Source organism: Thrips palmi, unplaced genomic scaffold (assembly GCF_012932325.1).
Source record: "Thrips palmi isolate BJ-2018 unplaced genomic scaffold, TpBJ-2018v1 HiC_scaffold_16, whole genome shotgun sequence".
NCBI lineage: Eukaryota > Metazoa > Arthropoda > Insecta > Thysanoptera > Thripidae > Thrips > Thrips palmi.
This window is the reverse complement of record NW_023144625.1, coordinates 12,461,446-12,484,259: the sequence shown is the minus strand read 5'-3', so window position 1 is coordinate 12,484,259 and position 22,814 is coordinate 12,461,446. Positions and strand designations below refer to the sequence as shown.

At 59.7% G+C, this 22,814-nt stretch overlaps 4 protein-coding genes across 5 annotated transcripts; 3 read left to right on the top strand and 1 right to left on the bottom strand.

The window, feature by feature from the left end:
• Positions 1–36: 36 nt before the first annotated feature.
• On the bottom strand, positions 37–3,564 carry LOC117642166 (protein phosphatase 1L). Its single transcript, XM_034380074.1, has 5 exons — positions 2,854–3,564; positions 2,271–2,754; positions 2,062–2,192; positions 1,788–1,960; positions 37–1,698 (listed from the first exon to the last, which is right to left on the bottom strand). The coding sequence occupies exons 1-5, from the start codon at positions 3,346–3,348 to the stop codon at positions 1,473–1,475; spliced, it is 1,509 nt and encodes a 502-aa protein (XP_034235965.1). The 5' UTR covers positions 3,349–3,564; the 3' UTR covers positions 37–1,472.
• Positions 3,565–4,408: 844 nt separating this feature from the next.
• LOC117642625 (splicing factor, arginine/serine-rich 19-like) lies at positions 4,409–8,936 on the top strand. Of its 2 annotated transcripts, XM_034380974.1 has the most exons (5): positions 4,409–4,577; positions 6,453–6,523; positions 7,026–7,213; positions 7,476–7,616; positions 8,134–8,936. In XM_034380974.1, exons 3-5 carry the CDS (start codon positions 7,049–7,051, stop codon positions 8,449–8,451), a joined length of 624 nt encoding a protein of 207 aa, XP_034236865.1. In that variant the 5' UTR covers positions 4,409–4,577; positions 6,453–6,523; positions 7,026–7,048; the 3' UTR covers positions 8,452–8,936. The 2 variants fall into 2 exon arrangements, with proteins under 2 accessions (XP_034236865.1, XP_034236866.1); XM_034380975.1 differs by lacking the exon at positions 6,453–6,523.
• A 265-nt stretch (positions 8,937–9,201) lies between these two features.
• On the top strand, positions 9,202–12,020 carry LOC117642624 (DNA ligase 1). The gene is made up of 7 exons (XM_034380973.1): positions 9,202–9,258; positions 9,410–9,703; positions 9,777–10,075; positions 10,162–10,414; positions 10,480–10,772; positions 10,854–11,065; positions 11,153–12,020. The coding sequence occupies exons 2-7, from the start codon at positions 9,496–9,498 to the stop codon at positions 11,307–11,309; spliced, it is 1,422 nt and encodes a 473-aa protein (XP_034236864.1). The 5' UTR covers positions 9,202–9,258; positions 9,410–9,495; the 3' UTR covers positions 11,310–12,020.
• A 7,330-nt stretch (positions 12,021–19,350) lies between these two features.
• LOC117643011 lies at positions 19,351–22,814 on the top strand. The gene is made up of 10 exons (XM_034381648.1): positions 19,351–19,437; positions 19,814–20,001; positions 20,078–20,565; positions 20,638–20,763; positions 20,834–21,193; positions 21,275–21,550; positions 21,736–21,904; positions 22,027–22,189; positions 22,300–22,451; positions 22,568–22,814. Exons 1-10 carry the CDS (start codon positions 19,351–19,353, stop codon positions 22,662–22,664), a joined length of 2,106 nt encoding a protein of 701 aa, XP_034237539.1. The 3' UTR covers positions 22,665–22,814.

Sequence of the window (22,814 nt, the reverse complement as noted above, 5' to 3'; positions counted from 1 at the left end):
CACCCTTTCAATAAGTCGAGAAATAAAAGGAAAATATAATGATCAGGCACAGAAAAATATTTATTTCTCAAATGTTACATTTCAAAGTTTCTCACAAAGGGCATATTGACCAACGGCTGCAATAAGCAGACCTGCACTCATGTACATATTCCTGCCATGAGCGAGAAACTTCCACAGCGCCTGTTGATTACCTACAAATTGAAATCACACTAGAAAACAGCAACAAAGTTGTAAGAAAAAGGCTTGCATTGAAAATTAGTAACACAGACAATACATGAATAAATCAGTTGACTTCATTTACACCAATAAATCTTAATCACAACCTCCTCTGTCAGAAGTCTCAGAGAAAAAAAAAAGGGTCCCAAATTGATCAGTTATCTTAAAGATCACTTGTATGTATCACATTTAATGTTTTTTGAGTGGCCAAACATGTGGGCAATCTAAAAAAGGATGAAAATATCGACAAATAGTGTCAATAAGAAAATCTTTGGCACTTAAAAAACCAAAAACTACTAAAGTGCAGCTCAGATTCAATATATTAACATATGCTAGCTACGCTTCGAAGTGCAGGGATGCAGTAGGGTAAAATCAAATAAGCATGGCTCAAATTTTAAAAAAAATCATCAAACCAATTCATAGGTGTGAGCATGAATTATCTACTGTTGAAGTGAAGATCTCTTAATTCCAACGTTATTTAAAAAGTTAAGAACATGGTTTGTTGCTGCGGGTACAGCTGATAAGCATGCTTCTCTTTCTCGGTCACCAAAGTCAGAGGCACATTTTCACTATGACAACTGCAGTCCTAGGACAAGTAATTCAGCTAAAAGCCAAAGTCATACTCGGTGTAAAATATTGAACCATCTCTGAAATACTCAGCTTATTGCTTCACCATAATATGGACGGACATTTGCAAACGATCTTCTGGTGGATCAAATTCCTCCTCAAATAACAACACAAAACTCTTCAATGAGACACCTTTTCATAGTTCTTACACACTCCTTGCTTACCCCCTCCCCCTTTTGGTAGGTCTTGGGGACCGTATGGACCCTGATGGCTGGGAAGGGGAGCATGAATGTATCAGCAGTACAAAATACCAAAGGTGACATTAAATCACACTAAAACATATTGAGCAATTTGTGGCAAAACGTGTTTGAATGAATTTAAATGCATAAGTAAAGAACAATCAACATTAAATCAAACTCCATAAAACATGGTCATGAAATACTGACATTTTATATGAAGTTCATGCAGAAGTTGGTTTAAAATTAGACAAAAGATCATATTCACAACCTTATTGTGCAGACATGAATGCAGGTCCTTAATGAAAGATCAATAAATATTATTCTACTAACAAAATTTGAAATCTTAACAGGAAAAAAACAACAACATGAAGCTGAAATTTTTTTGACAAGCTTAAAGCTAACTCTTTGATTTGTATCACAATTATACGTAGTAAGAGCCACACTATTTCTTCAAGCTGTTTTGGGCTGAGCAGTAGTAGTTGAATTCCACTGGCGATCTTTTAAATTAATAACAACAACAGTAATATTATCAAGAGAACCTCGATAATAAGACTGAAGTGTTAAGCTCTTAGCACCCATGTGAGGCTCACTCAGCCTTTCTCGGACAAAAGCTACAGCTTCCTCATTGGTGAAGGTATCCCACAATCCATCTGATGCTAAAATAATGAATTGAGGCCTGAAAAATGATTTATTGGAAACATCAGATGGTGTGCCATGCTAAATAATTAAATGAAAAACAATGCTATGGCAGTAAAATACATGTACCTGTGGTTACTAAGGTCAAAGGTAAGAATGTCAGGATTTGCAATGACCAACTTCTTGTCTTTAAGCGGATAATCACCCAGTGCACGAGAAGTAGCTAAAATTCCTGCCACTCTCCACACTCCATTAAAAGTGATGAAACCTCCTGCTTCCTTGATTCGTTTCCTCTCTCGCATCTGAGCAAATCCAGAAAATAAAAATGAAATTAAATAATCCAAGTTATGACTTACAAACATAATACAACAGCCTTTCAAGAAAAATATTTCAAGTTCCATACCTGCTGAGGTTTGTGATCAAAAGATAGTGGAATAGCTTTTCCTCGACTATCACACATTACACCACGAGAATCACCCACATTGGCCACAATCAGACGAGAGCCCTCCAGCAATGCAATAAGCGCAGTAGTTCCTAGGAGACGCAATATGAAATCTTAAAAGGCTCCAAGACACCAGCAATCAACAAAGTACATTACATATTGGAATATACCTGCAACATCCATTGTTTTCTTTGCAGCTTCAACAAGTTGATAATCGGCAGCGAGGACCTCATCGGTGAGCAACCGTCCATAATTAATTACACCTGAACTATCCACATATGCTGAAGCTGGCCCTCTTGTAGGAACAAGCTCATCAGATATAGATGGGCGAACTTCTCGTGTAATGGTGCGAGGAATGCTATCCAGTTTTAGCAAGAGCTCAGGATCAGTTACACCCACAGTATTCTTCATACATTCATCGGTTTGAGATGTACTCATAGTTTTCCGAAAGCTATTTTTCTTCTCAACAGGAGCCGCTTTCTTTGCTGTCTCTGGAGTACAATTCCCAGAATTGGAACCTTTAGGAGGGGTAGACGAAACCGTTCCATAGACAGGGTGGCGTTTAACACCTCCATCGGCAACAAGCTTTTTAATCTCCGCTACTTTCTCGTTCAAGCTTTGAACCAGCTTGTCTTTGGCAAAGTTTGCTGCAAACTGGAAAAAGCATAAGCATGATTAAAAAGAGACCTCTGCATGTGATAGCAAGAATGTCATTTATGTGAAACGATGCGACATCAAAGCAGCAGAACTCACCTCTCCCCCATGTCCATCAAAGACAGCGAATAGGGCCACCCCAGTGTTGTCAATGTTGTCGTTGACGACAAACCGGTCTTCCATCTTAGGCCGACGGCCCTGGACGGCGTACGCGGACACCTCTCCCTCCCGCAGCTCCCAGCTGAGGCGCTCAGCGCCGGAGGCGACGCCAACCCCGACCGAGCCGTTGACGAGGTACTGGAGGCCCTGAAGTCGGCCGAACAGGGAGCGCACAGGGGCCGAACCGCCGCTGGCGCCGCGGCCCCAGGCGTCGGTGGCCTGCAGGTAGGCCAGCACCAGGAGCATGACGGCACCGCAGACCAGCACCTCGGGCCGCAGCACGTAGATCCGCAGCATGCGCCATGCATGGCCCGCGCCGAGGCCGCCCCAGCCCCATCCCAGGCCCCCGGGGAAGGCAAGGCTCAACCGCGACATGATCTTCATGTGGGACACGTACGTCTGGTACAGGACGCGGTCCTCCAAGTCATCCTCCATAGCCCACACGGCATGCGCGGTACGCGGACCCACTTCCGCGTCGCACCACCCCGTCACTGGCACTACCAGCCGCAGCCCCAGCGGGCCTCGCGGAGGGCCTCGGACACAACGAGAACGCGCAGGGGCATCACGAACTTGCTTTGGGTTTTCACGTCTAGCAGACAGCAGACGAGCAGACGGTGTTTTTATTTTTTACGCAGCACCGCCTTCCGAAGGACCGCTAACGTGCTGCTTCAAGGCAGCGTCGGGCACAGGCAGGGCAACCTGCAACGCTCGCCTTGACCGCTTCGACGACTTCGCAGAACCACAGCAAGTCACCAGAGTGTTTGTTTAAAAGAGCAATGACCGATGAATTGGACGAACACGTCTTGAATATTGTCACGGTTCCTGTCTCCCTCTCCTCCGCGGCCGGTGCTGCCGCGCGGCTTGATTCTCGACGGTGGCAGCACTGTGCGCCGAAGCGCGAAGCGAGGAAAACGAGCGCGCGGGAGGGTGACTCTGGTGACTCCCAACGCGTTGGTGACGGCGTGGTGACGATGATGACTAACCTTGATGACTAACGGGAGAGAAAAAGCGGAAAAGGACAACCCAGGAATAAAGGAGAACGCCACGCAGCCCGTCAACTTGCTCGACCCCAGCAGAGAGTCGGCGCGAAGGGGAAGAAAGAAAGTCGTCTCTCGCTCAGAGCGCCCTTGAAGTTGCAGAGAAGTGACCGGGAGGAAGAAAAGAGCAAGTCATCTCACGTCTCTCACTTTCACTGCGTCTCTGGCCAAGAGCCCTTGCCACGCGCGAAGGGCGGAAAGTGAACCAAGCCACCCGTATTCCTTCTGTCCACGCTGATCACAAACAACTACTTTGAACGGGTCAGGGGTAGGGCGCGGAGGAGGGGGGGGGGTAGCAGCCCTTAAAGTCGAGAGTACAGCTGTGCCCAGCTGCGAGCAGCGCGGCCGCGGAGAGGAGCGTAGGGCGCTGAGGGGCTGAACGAGGCGCGGCGGGGCGGGGCGGGGCGGGGCGGGGCGGCGCCGTGTCGTTTGGCGGAGCACCAGCAGCGCCAGGCGTCTCGCGGCCCGCGGCCGTTCGCAGGGCAGTTTCAGTCGGCTTGTCCGAGAGTCTGCCCGCCAAGGGAGGCTTTGCGCGCCGCGCCGCGTTCAATTCGAACACCCAGCAGTACCACAGGGGAGGGACAGGGCAGGGAAGGGGAGCGGTGCGCCACCCAGCACAACCCAGAGGTAAGCCTGCGCATTCGCCGCGTCTAGCCCAGCCCTTCCGAACACGGCGGTGTGGATGTTGACTCGGCGGCGCGCGAGTACACCATGAGTACACATCGGCGTGCTCCGGAGCTCCGGCCAAGGGTGCCTGCGGTGCCCTGGCGTCCCGATGGTGGTGCCAGTGGCGGCCTTGCGATGGTCGGGCCCAGGGGCTGGGCAGGGCTGGGATGCTTTTCGCCCGGCCCGGACGTCCTGTGCGGTCGAGCATAAACAGTGTGCAGTAAACAAGTCCCCGCGGCGTCCGTCCGTACAGAGTCCGACCGCCCCGCCCACCCGGTGCACGAACAGGACCAACAGGACCAGCACACTCGAGGGCTGCCGGTGTAAGGGGGCAGTGTCGTGGGAATCGTCCATCTCGGGCATTCTGACAAGGCTTCACGGCAAGCCGCGCCCCCGCGTGTTTCGCCAGCAGGGAGGACATCAGATCACCCCATGTGGTCCACAACCGCACACTTGCAACCCTCTCCCGCCCCCCGCCGCGGCGCCACGTTCATCCTCGGGAACGTCATCGAGTGCGGCGTGGCGGCGTGCGGCGTGGCGGCGCGGGGCCGGGCCGGCGTCGGCTCGCCGTCAGAGCGGCCCTGGCACCGCGACGACGCCGACGACGCCGACGGGCCGCGGCCGCGCGATCCCCCGATTTTCCGACGCCCTGGCCGCCGCCGTCTATTTTAGGCGCACCGAAATAGCGGACGCTCCCCGTCATTTTTTTCAATGTTAACCTAGCAGTGTCCCGAACGCCGGTCCGAACGTCGGTGAGCCGGGTATGACCTGCACAACAGTGCAACCCGGAGCGGAATGGATTCGACGACATCCCACAAGGCTGTTAAAAACATTGGGACAATTTCTGGGCGGTGTGTCGCCCCGCGTCGCGTCGATTTCAATCGGTTCTTGGGCCTCCATTGAGGCGGATTAGGACTGTCGGGTGGGAGGGGTGAGTTTGAGAGGGGGAGGGAGGCAGCAGGAATAGATGCAGCATATATGTCAGTCGGTCGCGCATCGGTTGACTCGGTGTGCGGCTACCAGGGTGGCGGGCCGAGCGAGGCGGGCCCAGAGCCGATGCGGCACTTGTGCGAAAAACAAAAAGAGGGTTGGGGTCGGACGGCAGGACGTCGTGGATTCGGCGTTTGGCGCGTCACCGCGGGCCGGAGATGACGTCAGGCTGACTCACTTGCACTGCACAAGCACAGCTTATTCGAAAGCCGCGCGCTTTCACATTCTTCCAAACATTAAATTAAAAATTAAAATTAATTTAATTAAATAAGAGAAAAAAAAAATATTCACTGAAATTTCCTAGCTGTTTATGTTGGCAGCATTCGAGAACTCGAGAGGTGTTGGGTTGGGCCAAGGTGGTGCAGATAAGCGTGACGAAATTTGGACAAGGGTTGACAAAAAAAAACGTTTGAAATCCCGCTGAATCCGCTTTTATCTGTTTTCATTCCAACTTTATTATCTTGTTTGTGGCGCCATTTCCACGGCCTGGGAATATTATTACGCGCGAAAGAGTCACTACTCTTCACTAGCCAACGACCGTGTGGGGAAAAATAATTGTTTCATCCTTTTTTTTACCCTCCTTCACCTACTTTCTCTGCCGGGAACTGCACGTTTTGAAATCTGTCTGGGGGTATGGGGATCCCATTTGACTGCTGTCTAACACAACGCAACACGTTTAACTGCATAACATTTAACTCCAGCGCCCAGTTATCTCACAGACAATACTCGAAGACTCGAAGCAGACGCCTCACACCGTTCCTAATTGTTCTCGGCTGGCTCCCCAGACTCCGGCATGCTGGCACACTGGTTGGCCGACGTCACGAGTAACGCTTTCTCTGTCCGCAGGCCGTCGAGTCCGCCGCTCTCCCTCATGTGTAACGCTCGCTCTGTAACGCTTCTGTCTTCGGTCGGTTCATGTAAGTCGCTTCGCTCGCTTCCTTCCTGCACGCGGGTGGCGCGGAGGAGGGGATGGAGAGTCACTCCGGCCGGGAGTCGAACCCGAGGCCGGAGTCGTCGGGGGTGAGCGGCGCAGGCGCAGCACAATGTCCCTTGTGGCAGTGTGGCGCCGAGACAACGCCGGGGGAGGCTCGTTTCTCAATAGGCCCCCCTAGCCGGGTCCGACGGCCGAGCGGGCCGGCGGCCCGACGGGCCAACCCACATGGAAACAACGCAGAAACCAGATGAAATGAGCGGCCAGCTAACTTTAGCGCGCCGAGTCGGTGGCCAGCTCCCACCGCGGTACCGCGGTCCCGGGGGTGGGGGAGGGGGACACCCTTCCCGCCTCCTGCCTCGGCCTTGGCCCATTCTTCCTTCTTCGCACTCCCCTACCCCTCCGCGTTTGTTCGGGCGGGCCGGGGTGCCGCTCTGATGGTGGACACTGACCGCCTGACGCGCTGACGGTCTGCCCTCGGCTTGCAGGCCACCGGTCTTCGTAAGCTCCGATGCCGGTGAACAACCCCGGAGGCTCCGGGGGCGGTGGCGCGGGCGGCTCCGGGCAGCAGCAGGGGCAGCAGGGCGGGGCGCAGCGCGCCACCTTCAGGCCGCCATGGGTCAAGCAAGGACCTCAGCCCATCCCCATGCCGTCCGCGCCCTGGTCGCCGAACAGAGTGAGTACGAGAGGCACGCGGAATGGAACATGGAACGCACTCCGCTCCGCGGCTCCGCGCGGGCTGCGAGCATGCTGCGAGCCAAGAGCGAAGAGCGCCCGGCGGGTAGGCAATGCTGGACACGCGTGTCGACGCGCTGCCTACCCGCCATTACCATTGCCATTACGGGCTAGACCACAACTGGCGCTCCTGGATCGCGCGCCCTTCCAACTCCCAGCCACACGGGCAGCCCGACGGTGACAGGACGCTGTGTGTGTTGCAGCGGGCCAGCAACACGGCCCAGGACGCGGCAGGGCCGGCTAAGGAGCCCGCCCCCGTGAGGAAGCAGAGCAAGATCACCATCATCCCGTCACACCCCACGAACCAGTCAGCGCCGCCGCCGCCCAAGGAGAACGGACAGAATGTAAGTCACGTGGCCGTCACGGCAAACAAACAGTTTAATTTATCGAGTAATTTGATTGGTCGGATTTGAAATTGACAATCGACAAAGAGGTGGCCAGACAGGCAGATGCGGGCGATTTTTCGACGTGGTGGGAAAAATTGGCATGAACCCCGTGTGGGCGCGCGGGTGGCTGGTGTCTCAGGGACACAACGACGACAGCAGCGCGCCGGGCATAACAAAGATGACGTCACCACGCGGGTGGGGCTCGATTAGTCGAATTAATCATCATCTTGTTTGTATCTCCCACATGCGGTTGATGACGACCTGGGAAATTTCGAATGGGGAGGGCGTTCTTGGTGCTGCGTCTACTTGAAACCTTTGCCGCGGGTTGTCGCGTGGGTTGGCACCCCTGCAGGGACCGGGCTCGGGGCCGGCGGACGAGCGGGACGAGCAGCCCCAGGACGCCCAGCTCGCCGCGTTCGCCAGGCTGTCGGCGCTGGTGCGGAAGCTGGAGGACATGGAGCGGCGCCACGACGAGGCCGAGGAGGCCCTGCGCAGGCCCAGCCTCGCCAACCTGGTGGCCATCGAGGACCAGCCGTCGCTGTGGGACGACGAGGAGCAGGACCACGAGCGCGACGCGGAGCCGGACTGGTGGCGGGACATGCAGCAGACGGCTCGCGAGGACGTGGGCCAGGCCGAGGACGACGACGTGCAGCACCAGGACCACGCCGTAGACGAGGAAGAAGTACCCAAGCCCGACGTCGACGGCGAGCTCGCCGAACAGGCGTCGCAGTGGCGGCGAGACGACCAGGAAGACGGGGGCCTGGACTGCCAGGGCGACGACGTAAATCCTTGACGTCGGTGTTGTTGTGCACGGCGAGGACAGCATCCGCCAGCCCGGCATGCCTGCCCGGTCAACGACTACCCCTCCCCCTCCCTCCCCCACCTCCTCGAGGAAGGATTGTTTGATGACACGCCGGCATTAAAATTGCACCCACTAAAAATAAACGCGGCCAAGCCGTGCCCTCGTCCAGAATGCACCACTGTATGTCAGCACGCCGCTCTCCTGTCTTGCCCCTAACGGTGTGCCGACTGCACGGAGTTGTGTGAACTGTTCCTACTTCCTGATAGGCCGACGACCGTGTAGACTCCCGGAATGTGAATGTACCAAGGGCTGACCTGAACCTCTCTTTAATTTTGTCTCCAGGTTCGTTCCGCTGAATGTATGGTCCCATTTTGTACAGTGAATGTGTGAGGGTGGGTCCCGCTCGTGGACTGCACGTTCTTGTGCCTGGCCCGCGAGTCCTGTGCTGCCGCCAGAAACTAATACTTTTGTCCGTTTTCCAGGCCGAGGCCGGAGGGCCCCGCCGCCCGATGGCCCGTGCGGACACCGTGGAGAAGAAGGCCCCCGCGCAGGCCGCCGCGCAGGCCGTCCCGGAGAAGCGGCCCGCTCCGGCCGCGGCCGACAACGGCAGGGTGACGGAGGAGCCCCGGCGGCGGCCCACGCTCGCGCACCAGAAGTCGTCGACCACGCAGCGGCCGCAGGAGGCGGCGGCCCCCAGCAGAGCAGCCCCGCAGGCCCCGCCGCCGCCGCCAGCCCCGCCAGCCCCGCCAGCGCCGCCACCGGCACCCCCCGCGCCGCCACCGCCGTCCTTCCTCGCAGGTGGGTGCCTTGCCGAGGACGTGGCCGAGGACGTGGCCGTGGCCAACCACCCCGTCCGGCAATGTCTCGTCGCTCTGTCTCTGTCGCACAGGGGCTCTCCATGCGGGTGCGAGTGAGACAGAGCGATAAACCGCCTTGTTCCTGCTCGCAGACAAAAAGCCGCTGACCTGCCAGCAGGCGCAGAAGCTGGAACAGCTTCGCAACCGCGCGCGCAAGCGGCCCGACTACTCGTGCCTCATGAAGGAGATCGAGGGAGGCGCCAGGCTCAAGCGCGTGCACTGTAACGACCGGTCGCAGCCGCTGCTGCCCATGGCCAAGGCCAAGGACCAGTTCATCTACGACTCGGAGACGTCCAACAAGCACAACCAGCTGCTCAAGCAGATCGAGTCCGGCATCAAGCTCAAGAGCGTCAAGTGTAACGACCGCAGCAAACCCGTGCTGGATGGTGCGTCTGGTTCGGTTTTGTGTTTGTTTTCGTTTCCGTCCGCCCGGGCCTTATTTCCACTCGTTGCCGCCAGGCCTGCGCAAGTTCCGGCGGCAGATGACGGTGGAGGAGCAGCTGCAGAAGGCCGACGCCCCCGAGGTGCTGGCCGAGCCGGACGACCTGGACGACATCGACCGGGTGCGCGACGACCTGCAGTCCACCAAGCAGATGCTGGCGCTCGAGCTGCGCAACAAGGAGGCCATGGAGCGCGAGAACAAGCGGCTGCTGGCGCGGCTGCAGAACCTGGAGGCCGAGCTGGAGGCGGAGAGGAACCGCAAGAGCGCCCCCCAGAACGGCGGCGCGCCCAGCGGCCCCGCGCCGGACACGGACAAGGTGAGTCACCCCGGCGATACCCCGCGCGCCGCGCCGCCAGCCGCCACGGCGCTACCCCTTAACCAACGCACTGTCTCTCGCCGCAGCTCGTGGCCAAGCTCAAGGCGGAGAACGAGGCGCAGCAGAAGGAGACCAAGGAGATGGAGACGCGCTACCACCAGGCCGCCGAGGAGCTGGACTCCACCAAGGCGCAGCTCGCCGAGGCGCTGTTCCAGAAGAAGCAGGCCGAGAAGCAGCTCAAGGAGATCGAGGACGGACTGGTGGAGGGCGGCCGGGCGCTGCAGAAGCAGCTCTCCAAGAAGCTCATCTCGTCCAAGTCGGGCGACATCCGCAAGCAGAGTGAGTACGGTGGCAGGTGGACGGTGGCGGCCACGTTGCCTTCTGATTCTGACTCCCCGCGACAGTGTCTCAGGCCAAGATCAACGAGCTGCGCAAGCAGTCCATCCCGGTGCAGGAGGACAGCGAGTCCGAGTACACGGACGAGACCATCACGGACTCGGAGGACGAGGAGGAGGAGGACCTGTCCAACGACCCCGAGGCGCAGGAGAAACGCGTGCAGCGCGAGCTCAAGCTGCTCGCCACCAAGCTCAAGGCCTTCAAGGACAAGGAGGCGTCCGCGCGCCGCGAGCGCACCGCCCTCAGGGAGCAGCTCAAGCTGCAGCAGAAGGCGCTGCGCGAGGAGCGCAAGAAGTACAAGGTACTTGGCCTGCCTGGCACGCACACCTGTACTGTAAGTCACGAAAGCGGCGCCGGCTCACTGCTCTCTGTCTGGTTGCAGTCCCTGCAGAAGGAGGTTGACAAGATGGCGAAGCTGATGAGGGAGGACGAGGAGGAAGGCGATGAGGACGAGGACGAGGAGGACGAAGAGGAGGAAGAGGAGGAAGAGAGCGAGGAGTCGGAGAGCGAGGAGAGTGAGGAGGACGAAGGCAGTGGGGAGGACCTCCCCGCCGACGCCCCTGTGGACGACAAGAGAAATAATCTAAACACAAGGTGAGTTCAGATTTTCGCTCCATTTAAACCGAAAATCTATCAAATCGATTGATGTTGGCCCAAACTCAATTTGTGTTCCGCACGCAGGACAAGGCGGCACGAGGGCATCCTGGGCGCCCTCAAGAAGGGCAACTACCTCCTCAAGGCCAACATCGACCGCGTCAAGGACGACCTGAGCAAGCACCGGGAGATGTCGCTCATGCTCCAAGAGGACCTCAACTCGGTGCTGGCCGAGCTGGGATAACCCTCTCCAAGTACATTCCCACCTCGAGCCACCGCGCCGCCGCCGTCAGGATTCAAACTTCAAAACTGTATATTTCACCTCCCGTTTCTTTCTTCCGCTAGTCTTGCTGTCAGAAGGAGAAAGGCATTGCCATCTCTGTCAATTACTTTAACCGCTGATGAAAAGAAACCAAGAATGAAACACAGGCCTGTGCTCAATACTAGTCATGTAAAATATTTTTCTATTTGTGAGAGACGTGTTTGCGTGTTGTGTAGATAAGTGATGTGTAAATGGACTGATTGTTTTTGTTTTAGACTTATAATAATGTGTACATACGCCTCGCATTGCAAGAGCAAGCCGCTTCATGACACCAACCTTCCTTGTATCGCATTTTTTTTAGGCAAATCGAAAAGCGCGCATTGGAACGGCCTCGTCGCTACTCCGCGCGCGAGAGACTCTCAATGCTAGCTTAAGGGACAGCTTAAGGGACACGTCGGTCGCGTGGAGTATTGACGTGGTCTTTCCCATTGCCACCAGTACAACCCTCATGGAAATCCCGCCGGGCAATGACACGTTATACGTGCTGCGGGAAACTACTGTGTAAGCTAACAAACAAATCAATATACAATAAATATTGTGAGCGCGCTGCTGCGAATATATTATATGTTAGATGCACCCATCTCTGTTTTTCTTCTCTTTTTCCAATGAATAAAATCCGATTTCTTTTTCATACTAGGGTGTTAATTATTGTCAACCATTCCTTCCTGCGTTGGTGAAACAAAACTGGACAAAACAAGCAGGGTGCAGGGGGTGCGGCCAGTGGTGCACACATGAAGTGCGCGCTGGGTACTCGGACTGTTTCTCCCCCGGGGAGCGGGGCGCGCGCAACCCCGGCCTCCGGTAGGCCTTGATGGCCTTTGCGGCCTTCGGGGCGAGCTAACGAACGACCGCGCGCACGGCCGCAAAGGTTGGCGTCACGTCACTGTCACAAACGGCTCAATGACTGCGGCATGACTGCGGCCAAGCCAGGCCGCCACCGCAGCCGGTCGAAGCCATTCGGAAGAGGCGTTCGAATGAACTTTGTGTTGTGGGAGGTGAACGAGCGAACGGACGGACGGATGGAGAGACAGACAGACAGGCAAGCACGCGGGCCCCGAAGAAACGGCAGAGGGAACTGAGAAACCGGGTGGTGGTGGAAAGACGGACTGACGGACTCTGCAGCGGGAGTACGACGCGGCTAACCTGTTGCTAGTGGTTATGTCCGTCGGGGACCGCGCCCCGCGTGGCCCCACCCCACCCCGGCCCGAGCCCCGCCACGCCCCACCACGCCGCTGCCCGGTCCGGCCGGCGACCGGGTCGCGGCGGAGGCCGGCACCGCGGCAAGCGCACCGCAGTCTTCACATGGGCGGGCGTTCAGCCGGTCCCCGGACTGCCGTGACCGACCCGAGCGCTTCGCGCCGCGTGCTTCGCGTGCTTCGCGTGTCGCGTGCGCCGGAGACACGCGCCGCAGCGTCCACCGCGACCGCGACCCGGGGACCGCGACAGTTTGGCGGCGAGCAATCAGTGCTAATCCGAGCGGCTCAGCGACGGGCGCCAGGCCTCAGGAACTCCCGGGGCCCTTCGCTCCAGAACCCAGAGGAAAAGACTTTTTGCGGCGGCTAGACTTCGAAACGCCACAGGCAAGTGGGCAGTAGAGTCTTACAGAGGGACTCAAGTGGACAGCGGACAGCAACTGGGCGCCTCCTAACCTCACCCACAAAGAGGCCAAAGCAGATACTCGAAATTGACCTGAACTGGTCGTCATGATCCGTGGAATCCGGTGCCCATTCGGAAGGTGCCGGTTGCTGCCGGTAAAGCGAGTGCCTTACAGTGCGTCATAACCGTCATTACCTCATTGCCGACCCCGGCGCCGTGCCGATTGTTTGCTCGCTCCGTCTCTGTCGCTCTCACGGGGCGTCCCGATGGGGTGCGAGAGAGACAGAGCGACGCGGGCTTCGCGGGCTGGGCTCTCCGTCATGGTGTCCCCGAGGGAGCGGGCCGGCCGGCGGCGGCAGGCTTGCCAACGCAACGGCGTAACTGGCGGGCCGGGCGCGCGAACTTGCAGCAGTGCCCCTCGCCCCCTCCCCTCCCCTCCCTCCCCTCCCCCGGCCGGCCCTTCCCTCAGGTGCACGCGGAGGGACGACGGGGCGAGCGTTGACCCGCGCACCGCCTTCCCAATGGAGTAATCAGCCGCCAGGGCTAATAACAGAAAGCAGAACACGCTTTTTGTGGTGTCGCGTGCGTGCGTGTGTGTGCGCCCCACGCCCAGAATGTGGTCGGCCGCCAGTGCAGGCGCACTGCAAGGCCAGTGCAGTGCGACGACGCATAGCGAGGTGCCAAGACGAGCTGGGACACTGTCAAGCGCTGTCTGGCGGTAACCACGTTATGCCATTATTGGCAGATCAAACGCCCATTACCCGAGCCGTCGCTGCTGATCGGCGGGTCAAACTCTGTGGGCCCCGCCCCGCCCCTCGCGGCCGCCTCCCAGCGGACTCGGACTCACCGCGTCCCCGGCAGGCCGGCAGCCGAGGGGCCGCGCGCCTCTCCGCGGCCTAAGTGGGGCACAAGTGCGTCAGGAACCAGTCGAACGCTCATCGAAGCCTCAAAGCCTCGTCGCCTTACCGGCGGTGTTACCGGCGGCGTGGCCTCGCCGGCCCCGTTCCGCGTCGTCCTTTCTTTCTGCCTGTTGACTCTATCCAGGCCCAGGGCAGCCAGGGGCGGAACAAGGGGTCGAGGCCTCGCCCTGGGGGGAGCGTCGCGGCGCCTCGCGGACGCCATCACTGTAAAAAAGGAGGGGCGAGTCACCGACGCGTCACGCCGCCTTCCTAGAGTCAATCAAGTTGGGTGCCGCGGCCAGAGCGTGCAACGGGGTCGAAATTATCATCGGACCTCTGTCAACTTTACGGTCCCCTTATCAAGGTAGTCGTGTGGAGCGTGGCCTTGGCTTGGGGGACTGGGTTGGACTGGGTGCCACTCGCCTCTCTGTTTACTTTCATTGCCCGGGCCACTCTGGCCATTCTCCATGACAACTACTACACTGTACTTGGCCAGTGGTTTACTGCTTCGGAACCGCCCGCCCCGCTTTACGACGGGACACTGTGCATCTGCAGCAGTCGAGTTGGACTCCCTCTTTTTCGTTTCATAAACTTGGCGCCAGTACTTTACTTCCTGGCTGCCCGTTTACTGCCGGGCCGCGTGGCACACTGGCGGCACCGCGTGGCGCGGATCGGAGAGACAGACGAAAAGTGCACCGAGTGGAGTGGAGTAAGCACAGCGACGCTCCACGAAGCCTTTTTCGCGCGAGGCGTGGCGCAGTGGCGCGGCGGCATGGCATCTGCACCGAGGCCTGCACCGCCTCAAACTCAAGGACCGCGCGCGGCGCGCCTAATGGGCAAGCCGGGACGGCCGGGACAAGCCGCCAGTGAAGGGGCTTGCTTGTTTCTGGCTTTTGTCCATTCGCGTTCGCAGCGTCCGCAAATAACGCCGCATCACACTCGGCTTTGTGTGGCCCACTGCATTCAGAGATCCGGGGCGATTCCGCCAACGCCACACCCGGCCACGCTCGGCCACGCCCCGCAGGGCCACCAAACTCTCCAACGGCGGTGGCTCTAGACAACCCTGTGCCTTGAGTGGGCGAATCGTTTTAGCACTGTCGTAGGAAATGCAAATACAGGTGTTCGAAACAGCGGCCGTGCGCCACCGTCTCACTTAGTGCTACCAGTGACTCAGTCTCCCTGAGGGGACAATAAAAGTGTTGCCTCAAGACGATGCCGGCGTCAGCGCCACCTCGCCGTGTTCCGTCTCTCTCGCACTCTAGTACGAGCCGCCCCGCGAGTGCGAGAGAGACGGAGCGATGGAGGCACTGTCGGCCCATTGTCGTGCCTCTAGTGCCCTCCAGCAGACGACGCACTGGCCGCGGGCAGCGCGACGGGCAGCAACGCGGCAGGAGGCAAAAGGATGATCCAACGCCGCAAGTCCCCGCGCTATGCGCGCCAAGCGCGTAAAGCAGTTGCCGTTTTTCAAACTTAACCTGCGAAGCCGCAGCATCCTCCGCCCGGAAGGAACCGGCGACGACCTGATCCGTGTCTCGGTAATCGTGACTGATGGACTCCGGGGCCCGAGGATCCGGTGGCCGCAACAAAACGATGCGACAGTCGCCCTGTCTCTTTCGCACTCACGCAGCCACGCGAGAGAGAGACGCTTACTCAGGGACAAAGCACTGTTCGGCATCGGCCTGCGGGCGGCAGGCTTCCCTGGGGACTTGGGGACCGCACCGGGCGGCGCCCCTCCGGGGCCGTGGGTGTCGAAGGACGGCGAGGACGGCGAGGACCCAGGTGCGCTTGCACAACCACCCGGAGGGACCCGTTTCCACCCAATGACACGGCACGACGCGCTGTCCCGGTGAAAGAAACCAAAAACCAATACTAATATCAATCACGTCACAGAGGCCGTGTTGTTGCCCCTCCCCGTCGACGCGCTGCCGGCTTATCACGGCATTATTGCGCGAGGGCGGGCCGCGGGGCCGCGGGGCCGGGCACGCCGTGCCTGCCTTGGCCTGCCTTGCCGTCGCACGCAGCCGCCGCGTTCTCACCGCCAGATTGCGTCGGAGTCAGAGCCACCTGTCCTCCTGGGCGGCGCCAAAGTTGCCGAAGAGCGCGACGGTGGCCTGCACCCTGGACCCTCGTTTGCTGGGGCTGCTGGGGCTGGGAGTTTGGAGAGGAGTGGTGCGGGCGCCGCGCTGCCGCCGGTGAGCTCGCCCGCGCCGAACTCCCGCTCGATGGACTGATACCCAGTCGCTCTGTCTCTCTCGCACCCCCGTGGGGCGCGCTGAGAGTGCGAGGGAGACAGACTCTGCCGGTGGCATGACGGCCTTCCGGCCCCGCGCTGATAAATGCACCTTTTCTTCCCCGCGGTCGATCAATTTCTCATACGCGGCCTTTTGAACCGCCAGCGCCGCCAGCCCCGCCAGCCTGCGCCTTTCTTCGGCAGGAAGTCGAGGACGGCGTCGTGGCCGCGAGCACCGCGAGTCCAACGCCGCCGCGGTGCCGCGCCCAGCGCCCCCCGCATCACCCGGTAATCACGGGTACCGAGCCATTCCGGAGAATCGTTTCGTCGCTCTGTCTGTCTCGCACCCTGACGGCACGCCTTACCAGTGCGACAGAGACAGGGCGACATCTTCTGCCTCGTGGAGTCACGTATGTTGCGCGAAACCGCGCGAAACACTCGAACGCGGCGACAGCGGCGACGTCACGGCGGCGACGTCACGTCGCAGAGGTAATGGCGGCGATAATCACGAACCGAAAGCTCTATTTATACCGTCGAAAAGAAATTGCCGGCGAATGTGGGTGATTATTGGAGGATGTGCTCGGCGAGCGGACTAGACGCCGCGGCTTCCTGGTAGTGCCTGGCAGTGCCGCCAGTCAGTCGCAGGCCGCTCCAGCGGGTGTCGGCGCGTCGGTGGCGCCGGGCGGACAGTGCTGCTTCCATGAAATGCAAATTGGAATTAATTCGGGATGGGGATAGCCGTGTCATCAGGGCCCGCCCGGCCGGAATGGAGTGGAGTGGAATGGCACACATCGCGACGGCAATCGCTGCAATTAACAAGTGTTGATAGCGGCTCCACGAGTTGTTGTTGTTGTTGTTGTCCTGTCGCAGAGGTTCCACGCGGTTTGATTCGAAATGCGTAGGCAGCCGCGCGTGACCGGCGTGTTTAAGAGAGACGCTCTGTCGCGTCACAATAACACCGGCGGAAAAATGTCCGCGGTCTGCCGGTGACAATCGCGCCGCACATCATTGGATTCGGCGGGGAAGTCCGGGCAGTCCGTGCATCGCGCACCTCGAGGACCGCGCCCCTTGCCGTGACCGCGCTCTGCCCCCACCTCGCTCTCGGAAACTTTAAGTCGAATCTACTTAAGTTTAGTTAGTTCATAGCCTTTAGATCAGATTTCATTCTAGTTTTGCACTTCAGAGGTTGTCTTCCGTTAGTTCAATTCATTTTCATTTTTGGAGAGTGGCTTTTGCGGGGCTGTTTCGGGCTGTTTTCGCTCCTTCTCCTCCTTCCTCATCTACGTCAAGACGGCGCGCTCCCCGCTGCGGCGCGCTGCGAGGGAATTTCCTCTGCCGAGCACCATATTGTCTGCATCAGTGCCGAAACGGCAGAACGGTTCCCGTCGGATAGTCGTCTGCGGCCTGCGGTAATGCGTCCCGATTGGCCGCCGGGAGAGGGAGGGAGGGAGACAGAGAAGTCGGAGCGACACTTTGCAGACGTTCATGCCGCGAACCGCTTCCGTCGCCAGCAGTTGGCCAGCAGCACCAGCAGCACGACCTCAACGAGTCGGCCTCTGCAGTGCGCAATCCGGCAGGCACGAAAGGACGACTCGCCCTGTTTACACACACACACACACACACACACACACGCTCACACGCTCACACACGAACACACACACGGCACCTGATCCTTAACGCGTCCAGCTCCAGCTCCAGGCTCCAGCCGTTGCGTAAACACGTCCTCCACGTGAGCCGAACCCGACTTCGGCCGTTTCCCGAACGCGCGCGCGCGCGGTTCGGTTCGTGATCACCTGAACACCGCGCCGGCCGGCGTCGCGACCTTCACCGGGGCCTCGGGAAAGAGTCGCAAATAAAATAAGGATTATATGAATTATAGCTGCCAAATGGTTCTTTCCTGTGGTTCCAGATAAATCAGATTCGCAGTTCATTGTTCTTTAAATTTTTGTCCTGGTCGCTGTCTGCTGGCGCTGCTGGCGGTGGCGGCTGGATCGCGAGCCGCATGCCGATAAGACGCGTGTGGGTGTCACCGCCGCACCGCCGCACCGCCACACTGCCGTGGGCGACGACCGGGACTTCCCTGTCTGCACTGGAGAAAGCATTCCATACTGCCGCCCGCACAAAAACGACAAAAAACTAAACAAAGCACACAAACAACAACAAAAAAACCGGTAGACTGATGATGATGATGCGGAGTCAATGCGCCGCGAGGTCGCCGACTAATGGGCTGTCTTCGATGGCGGTGGCGTTGGACGCGTCCAGCGGGAAGTCCACTTGAAAGACCATCACGACCTGATGCTGTCGCCATCATCAGTTACCAAAACTCGAAGCGCTCGACCAAATTTTTGAGCGAATTTTTTGAATTATTTGCACTCACTTAAAAGGGTGTAATGAATGACATGAAAACAAACGACCAGCGCCTGCCTTCGGGAAATGTGAGCGTGTGCGTGGTGGCGTGGCGTGGCGGAGGCACAACGCCCCTCTTTGTTCAACGCCTCGTTGGGAGTAGTTCGTACAGTGAGACTCCGAACGAGCCTCCTACTGTACTGCACACTGCGCGGCACCGCGGCGGCGCGGCAAGCGTGCCCGCCCGTCTCCCAAAGGCCCGAACTCATTGCCAACCCCATGTCGTGTTGCAGGGTCCCCGTCGGTCCCCGTGCGCCGATTCCAGCAGCAGCACCGCGATGGCCTCCCTCGGGGACGCCGATGACACGGGGCCGCCGTAGCTGACAACTGTGCGGTTCGTAGTTTTCATTTTTCTCTTTTCGTCTTCGGATTGAGGCGGTTTGACGACAAGAATGCCTCTCTAGTGTTGCAGACGAGGTGCGGAGGCGCCATGCGTCCGTCGTGGCCGCCGCGCGCCGCGCTGCTGCTGCTGCTGGCGTCAGCGTGCGCCGGCTCCCCCACCGGCAGCAGCGCCACCGGCAAGACGACGTTCAGGAAGTGCTGCCCGGCGGGCCAGCAGCTGTCCATCGACTTGCGGACCTGCCTGCCGCTGCCCCCGGCCGGCCGCCGGCCCGCCGTCCCCACCTACGCCACCGAGACCGCGTCGGCGACCAGCAGCGCCAGCAGGCCCGCCGGGGACGCCGCCGGGCGCGCCCGCCGCGGCCTGGAGGACTGGGGCTGGCTGCCGGAGGACGTGGTCATCACGGATTCGGCCAGCCTGGAGGTGGTCACCCTGGAGGACCTCCGGCGCGCGGTAGGTCACTTTGCTCTTTGTCCGCGTGGACGCATGGACATGAGGGGCGGCGAGTCACTCGCTCGGCATTCTCCGCCGCTCGCGTGCAGTAACGCCCTAACGACGCCGGGCCACGCCAGCCGCCCCGTGAGGTGGGCAGCCCGACGCTCTGGCGGCACTCGCGGCATGGCCGGGGCGCTGACCTGCCCGCCGCCGCCGTCGCCGTGATCGTGTGACGCCCATCCGCGGCGCACCGCGCGCACTGCGCCAATTTTATGATTGCGTGTCTGTGCGTGGCTGCGGCTGCGCGGCGCGCGCGGCCTGTGGGTTAGTGACGCTGCGCCGCGCCGCGTGACGTCTGTCTCGGTCCTCGGTGACGTACGCGGCCCGCTGGTCCGCGCTGTGCGTGCGGCTGACGGCCATCACGTCGCCGGGGGGCCGCTTGGCGCGTCGCCGCCCCGCTGCGGTACTTACGCCGCGGGGCTCGAACCCGCGACCTCATGTATCGTTTGGTGTGACGCAGGCGAGGGATGCTGGCCCTGCTGGCCCTGCTGGCCGCAAGGGTCCGCGCGGCCCGCTGCCCAACGTGGAGCAGGGGGCGCCACCGCCCTGCAGCAGCCACGACACGGAGCTGCTCTTCTGGGACGACAAGGTGCAGCTGTTCTCCAACGGGTCGCTGGTCGTCACACAGCACCGCCCCGACCTGTTCAGGTGGCCTACATTGCCCTGCCGTCTGCGAGTTGGATTAAGCAGCACGCCATGTTAACGTGCCTTTGTTGACCGGCAGGCCGCCGTCCATGGCTGAGGCCGCTGAGGACTCCCCGGAGGCCGCGGTCGGGGACGAGGGCGAGCGCAGCTTCCTCTTCCCGGCCGGGTCCTTCTGCATGGACCGCCTGACGCTGCCGCCCGTCATGACCGTGCCGCTGGAGGAGCAGGACGTCGGCAAGGAGGTGGAGGAGGCCGTGGCGGCGGACATGGCGCGCAACGACACGACCGCCGTCCTGGAGGAGGACGACGAGGACGTGCACCACGTCATCCTGCTGTGCCCGTGCTCGGCGCACGGCGTGCGCTGCGTGCGCAAGTGCTGCCACGCCAACTCGGTGCTGCTGGTGGACGCCAAGGGGGACACCGAGTGCCACCACGACCCCCAGCAGCAGCAGCAGCAGCAGCAGGACGGCGTGGCGTCCGCCGCCGACTTCAACAAGGCCCGCGACATGCAGGCCAGCCGCGAGTGGGGGCCGAGCCAGCACCGGCACCCTGACGAACTGCACTCGGGTGAGTGGCGGACTCGGACTCTAAAAAGGCGCCAAAGTCGCACCGATTACAGCAGCGATTCCTTGTCCGCAGGCCAAGAGCTGTTCATGCTGCACGTGCTGCCGCACTGCTCCAACCCGGAAGGGCGCCGCTTCCTGCTCAACTCCGTCTCCCTGTTCAACTCGACGCAGTCGGGGCAGTTCTGGATCATGGACGACGGTAAGCGGGGGCGGGGCTTGTCAGCTTGCGACATTTCCACGGACATGGGATGAGTTCGGTCTTGGTGCAGGCTCCGCCGTGGTGGACAGCTTCGGCGTGGACAACTCCGTGCCCGCGGGCGCGTTCTGCGGCGAGGTGGCCCTGGACGCGGCGACGGGGCTGCGCGCCGCCAACCTCCTCGTGTGCGCCGACCCCGGCGTGCTGGCCAGCTCGTCCACGGCCAGGACCTTCTACGGCGCCCTGGCCGCCACGGGGGCGGCGTTCTTGGCCGTGACGCTGCTGGTGCACGCCACCCTGCCCGAGCTGCGCAGAAGCCTCCACTCCAGCAACCTGATGGCGCACACGGGCTCCCTGCTCATGGCCTACATCGCCCTGACGGTCAACGCCCTGGCGCCGCCCGCCCTGCCGCACGCCGCTTGTCTAGTTTTGGGTATTTACACGTTTTTCCAATGTCTGCACTGTGTCTGTGTTCTTTTCAAACGTCTTTCTAACTGGAGATCCGCTCCTCCAGCGTTCGTGCTGCAGTTCTCCTTCCTGGCGGCCTTCTTCTGGCTGAACGTGATGTGCGTCGACATCTCCTGGGCCTTCAGTGGGCTCCGCCTGCCGCAGGGGAGCGCCGCGGAGCGCGACCGCAAGAAGTTCCTGTGGTACTCGTTGTACGCGTGGGGCAGCACCGCCGCCATCACGGGCCTCACCGTGGCCATGAACTTCCTGCCCTTGCCCTCGCCGGGGGTGGGCCCCCACGCGCTGCACCCCCAGATCGGCGTCGTCAGCTGTTGGTTCAAAGGTGGGCTCTAGACTGATTCCGACAGTCGATTTCGTCGCTCTGTCTCTCTCGCACCTTTTCGGGACGCCCCATGAGTGCGAGAGAGACAACGACGAAAACGACTCTCGGAATCAGTGTGCTGGCCTCATTACCGCCTTCGCTCCACCCAATCGAGTACCCGTTAAACAACAACCGGGACCTTGCAGAGAAAGCGAGCGTGCTCATCTACTTCTACGGCCCGATGGCGTTCCTGCTCTTGGCCAACCTGGTCCTCTTCGTCTACACCGCGGCGCGCATCCTGGCCGTGCGCAAGGACACCGCCATCCTGCACAAGGCCGACAACGCGCGCTCGCACTCGGGCGCCGAGACGCAGAGGTACGTACAGCGAAAAAAAAAGTCGAGTTGAACTCGCTGCGTTCCGCGTTGACCTTTCCATTGGTCTTGATGGTCTTGTCGTTTTTCGGCAGTACTTACTCGCTCTGTCGGCATTCCTGCAGGCTGGTGCTCTACGTCAAGCTGTTCGGCTTGATGGGCCTGACCTGGGTCACGGAGATCATCTCCTGGGCGTCTGGCGGCCGCGACTACTACTGGTACGCCACCGACGTCATCAACCTGCTCAGGGCGGTCTTCATCTTCATCATCTTCTGCTGCAAGAGGAAGGTTCGTGGCTCTTTTTGTTGCCGGAGCGAAACTTGTCGTGGTGCTGGGCGGGCTTGTTTCGTCCTTGTGGTGTCGCTGCCGCTTCGCTTGACCTAACCTTCCCGCCACAGGTGCTTCGCCTCATGCTGGACCGCTTCACCAGCGAGGGCACTGCGGACACCAGCGGCAGCCGCGGCGGCCGCAGCGGCGCGGGGCCGCGTGCGCGCGGACGGGGTGCCGGCACCATGACCAGCTCCCTCACCTTCCAGCAGGACGCCCGCAGGTAGGGTGTGTGTGCGCGTGCATGTGTGTCGATCCAAGTCGTGTCCCTGTCGTGTCTTGTCGGGTTCTCTGTCCGCGGTCACGTTCTTCTTGAACTAATTTATGTTTTGGCGGCAGGCTCCAGCATACGGCGTCCCAAGACAGCAGCATGACCACGGTGACGTCGCCGACGCCGACCACCACGCCGGACGCCATCGCGTTGAGCGTGCGGTGAGCGCTCTCCGGCGCGCATTTTGTTTCTCAAGTTGACGCAATGCACGCACAGTGTGGCATCATTCTAGTCCTTTTCCCAACAAGTCTCTCACTTAAGTACAAGTCCAGTTTATGTTCAAAACTTCGAAATAAATGTGATATTTTTTTAGCA

Bases quoted from the DNA above. Each gene is read 5' to 3' on its own strand.
- LOC117642166 (XM_034380074.1), bottom strand. From the start codon at position 3,348: ATGGAGGATGACTTGGAGGACCGCGTCCTGTACCAGACGTACGTGTCC. The intron at 2,755-2,853 runs GTGAGTTCTGCT...TGCTTTTTCCAG, and splicing joins TTGATGGACATGGGGGAGAG to TTTGCAGCAAACTTTGCCAA. The intron at 1,961-2,061 runs GTATGGAACTTG...GGATTTGCTCAG, and splicing joins TTGATCACAAACCTCAGCAG to ATGCGAGAGAGGAAACGAAT.
- LOC117642625 (XM_034380975.1), top strand. From the start codon at position 7,049: ATGCCGGTGAACAACCCCGGAGGCTCCGGGGGCGGTGGCGCGGGCGGC. The intron at 7,214-7,475 runs GTGAGTACGAGA...TGTGTGTTGCAG, and splicing joins CGCCCTGGTCGCCGAACAGA to CGGGCCAGCAACACGGCCCA. The intron at 7,617-8,133 runs GTAAGTCACGTG...CGCCACGACGAG, and splicing joins CCAAGGAGAACGGACAGAAT to GCCGAGGAGGCCCTGCGCAG.
- LOC117642624 (XM_034380973.1), top strand. From the start codon at position 9,496: ATGAAGGAGATCGAGGGAGGCGCCAGGCTCAAGCGCGTGCACTGTAAC. The intron at 10,076-10,161 runs GTGAGTCACCCC...CTCTCGCCGCAG, and splicing joins CCGCGCCGGACACGGACAAG to CTCGTGGCCAAGCTCAAGGC. The intron at 11,066-11,152 runs GTGAGTTCAGAT...TTCCGCACGCAG, and splicing joins AGAAATAATCTAAACACAAG to GACAAGGCGGCACGAGGGCA.
- LOC117643011 (XM_034381648.1), top strand. From the start codon at position 19,351: ATGAGGGGCGGCGAGTCACTCGCTCGGCATTCTCCGCCGCTCGCGTGC. The intron at 21,194-21,274 runs GTATTTACACGT...CCGCTCCTCCAG, and splicing joins CGCCGCTTGTCTAGTTTTGG to CGTTCGTGCTGCAGTTCTCC. The intron at 22,190-22,299 runs GTTCGTGGCTCT...TTCCCGCCACAG, and splicing joins TCTTCTGCTGCAAGAGGAAG to GTGCTTCGCCTCATGCTGGA.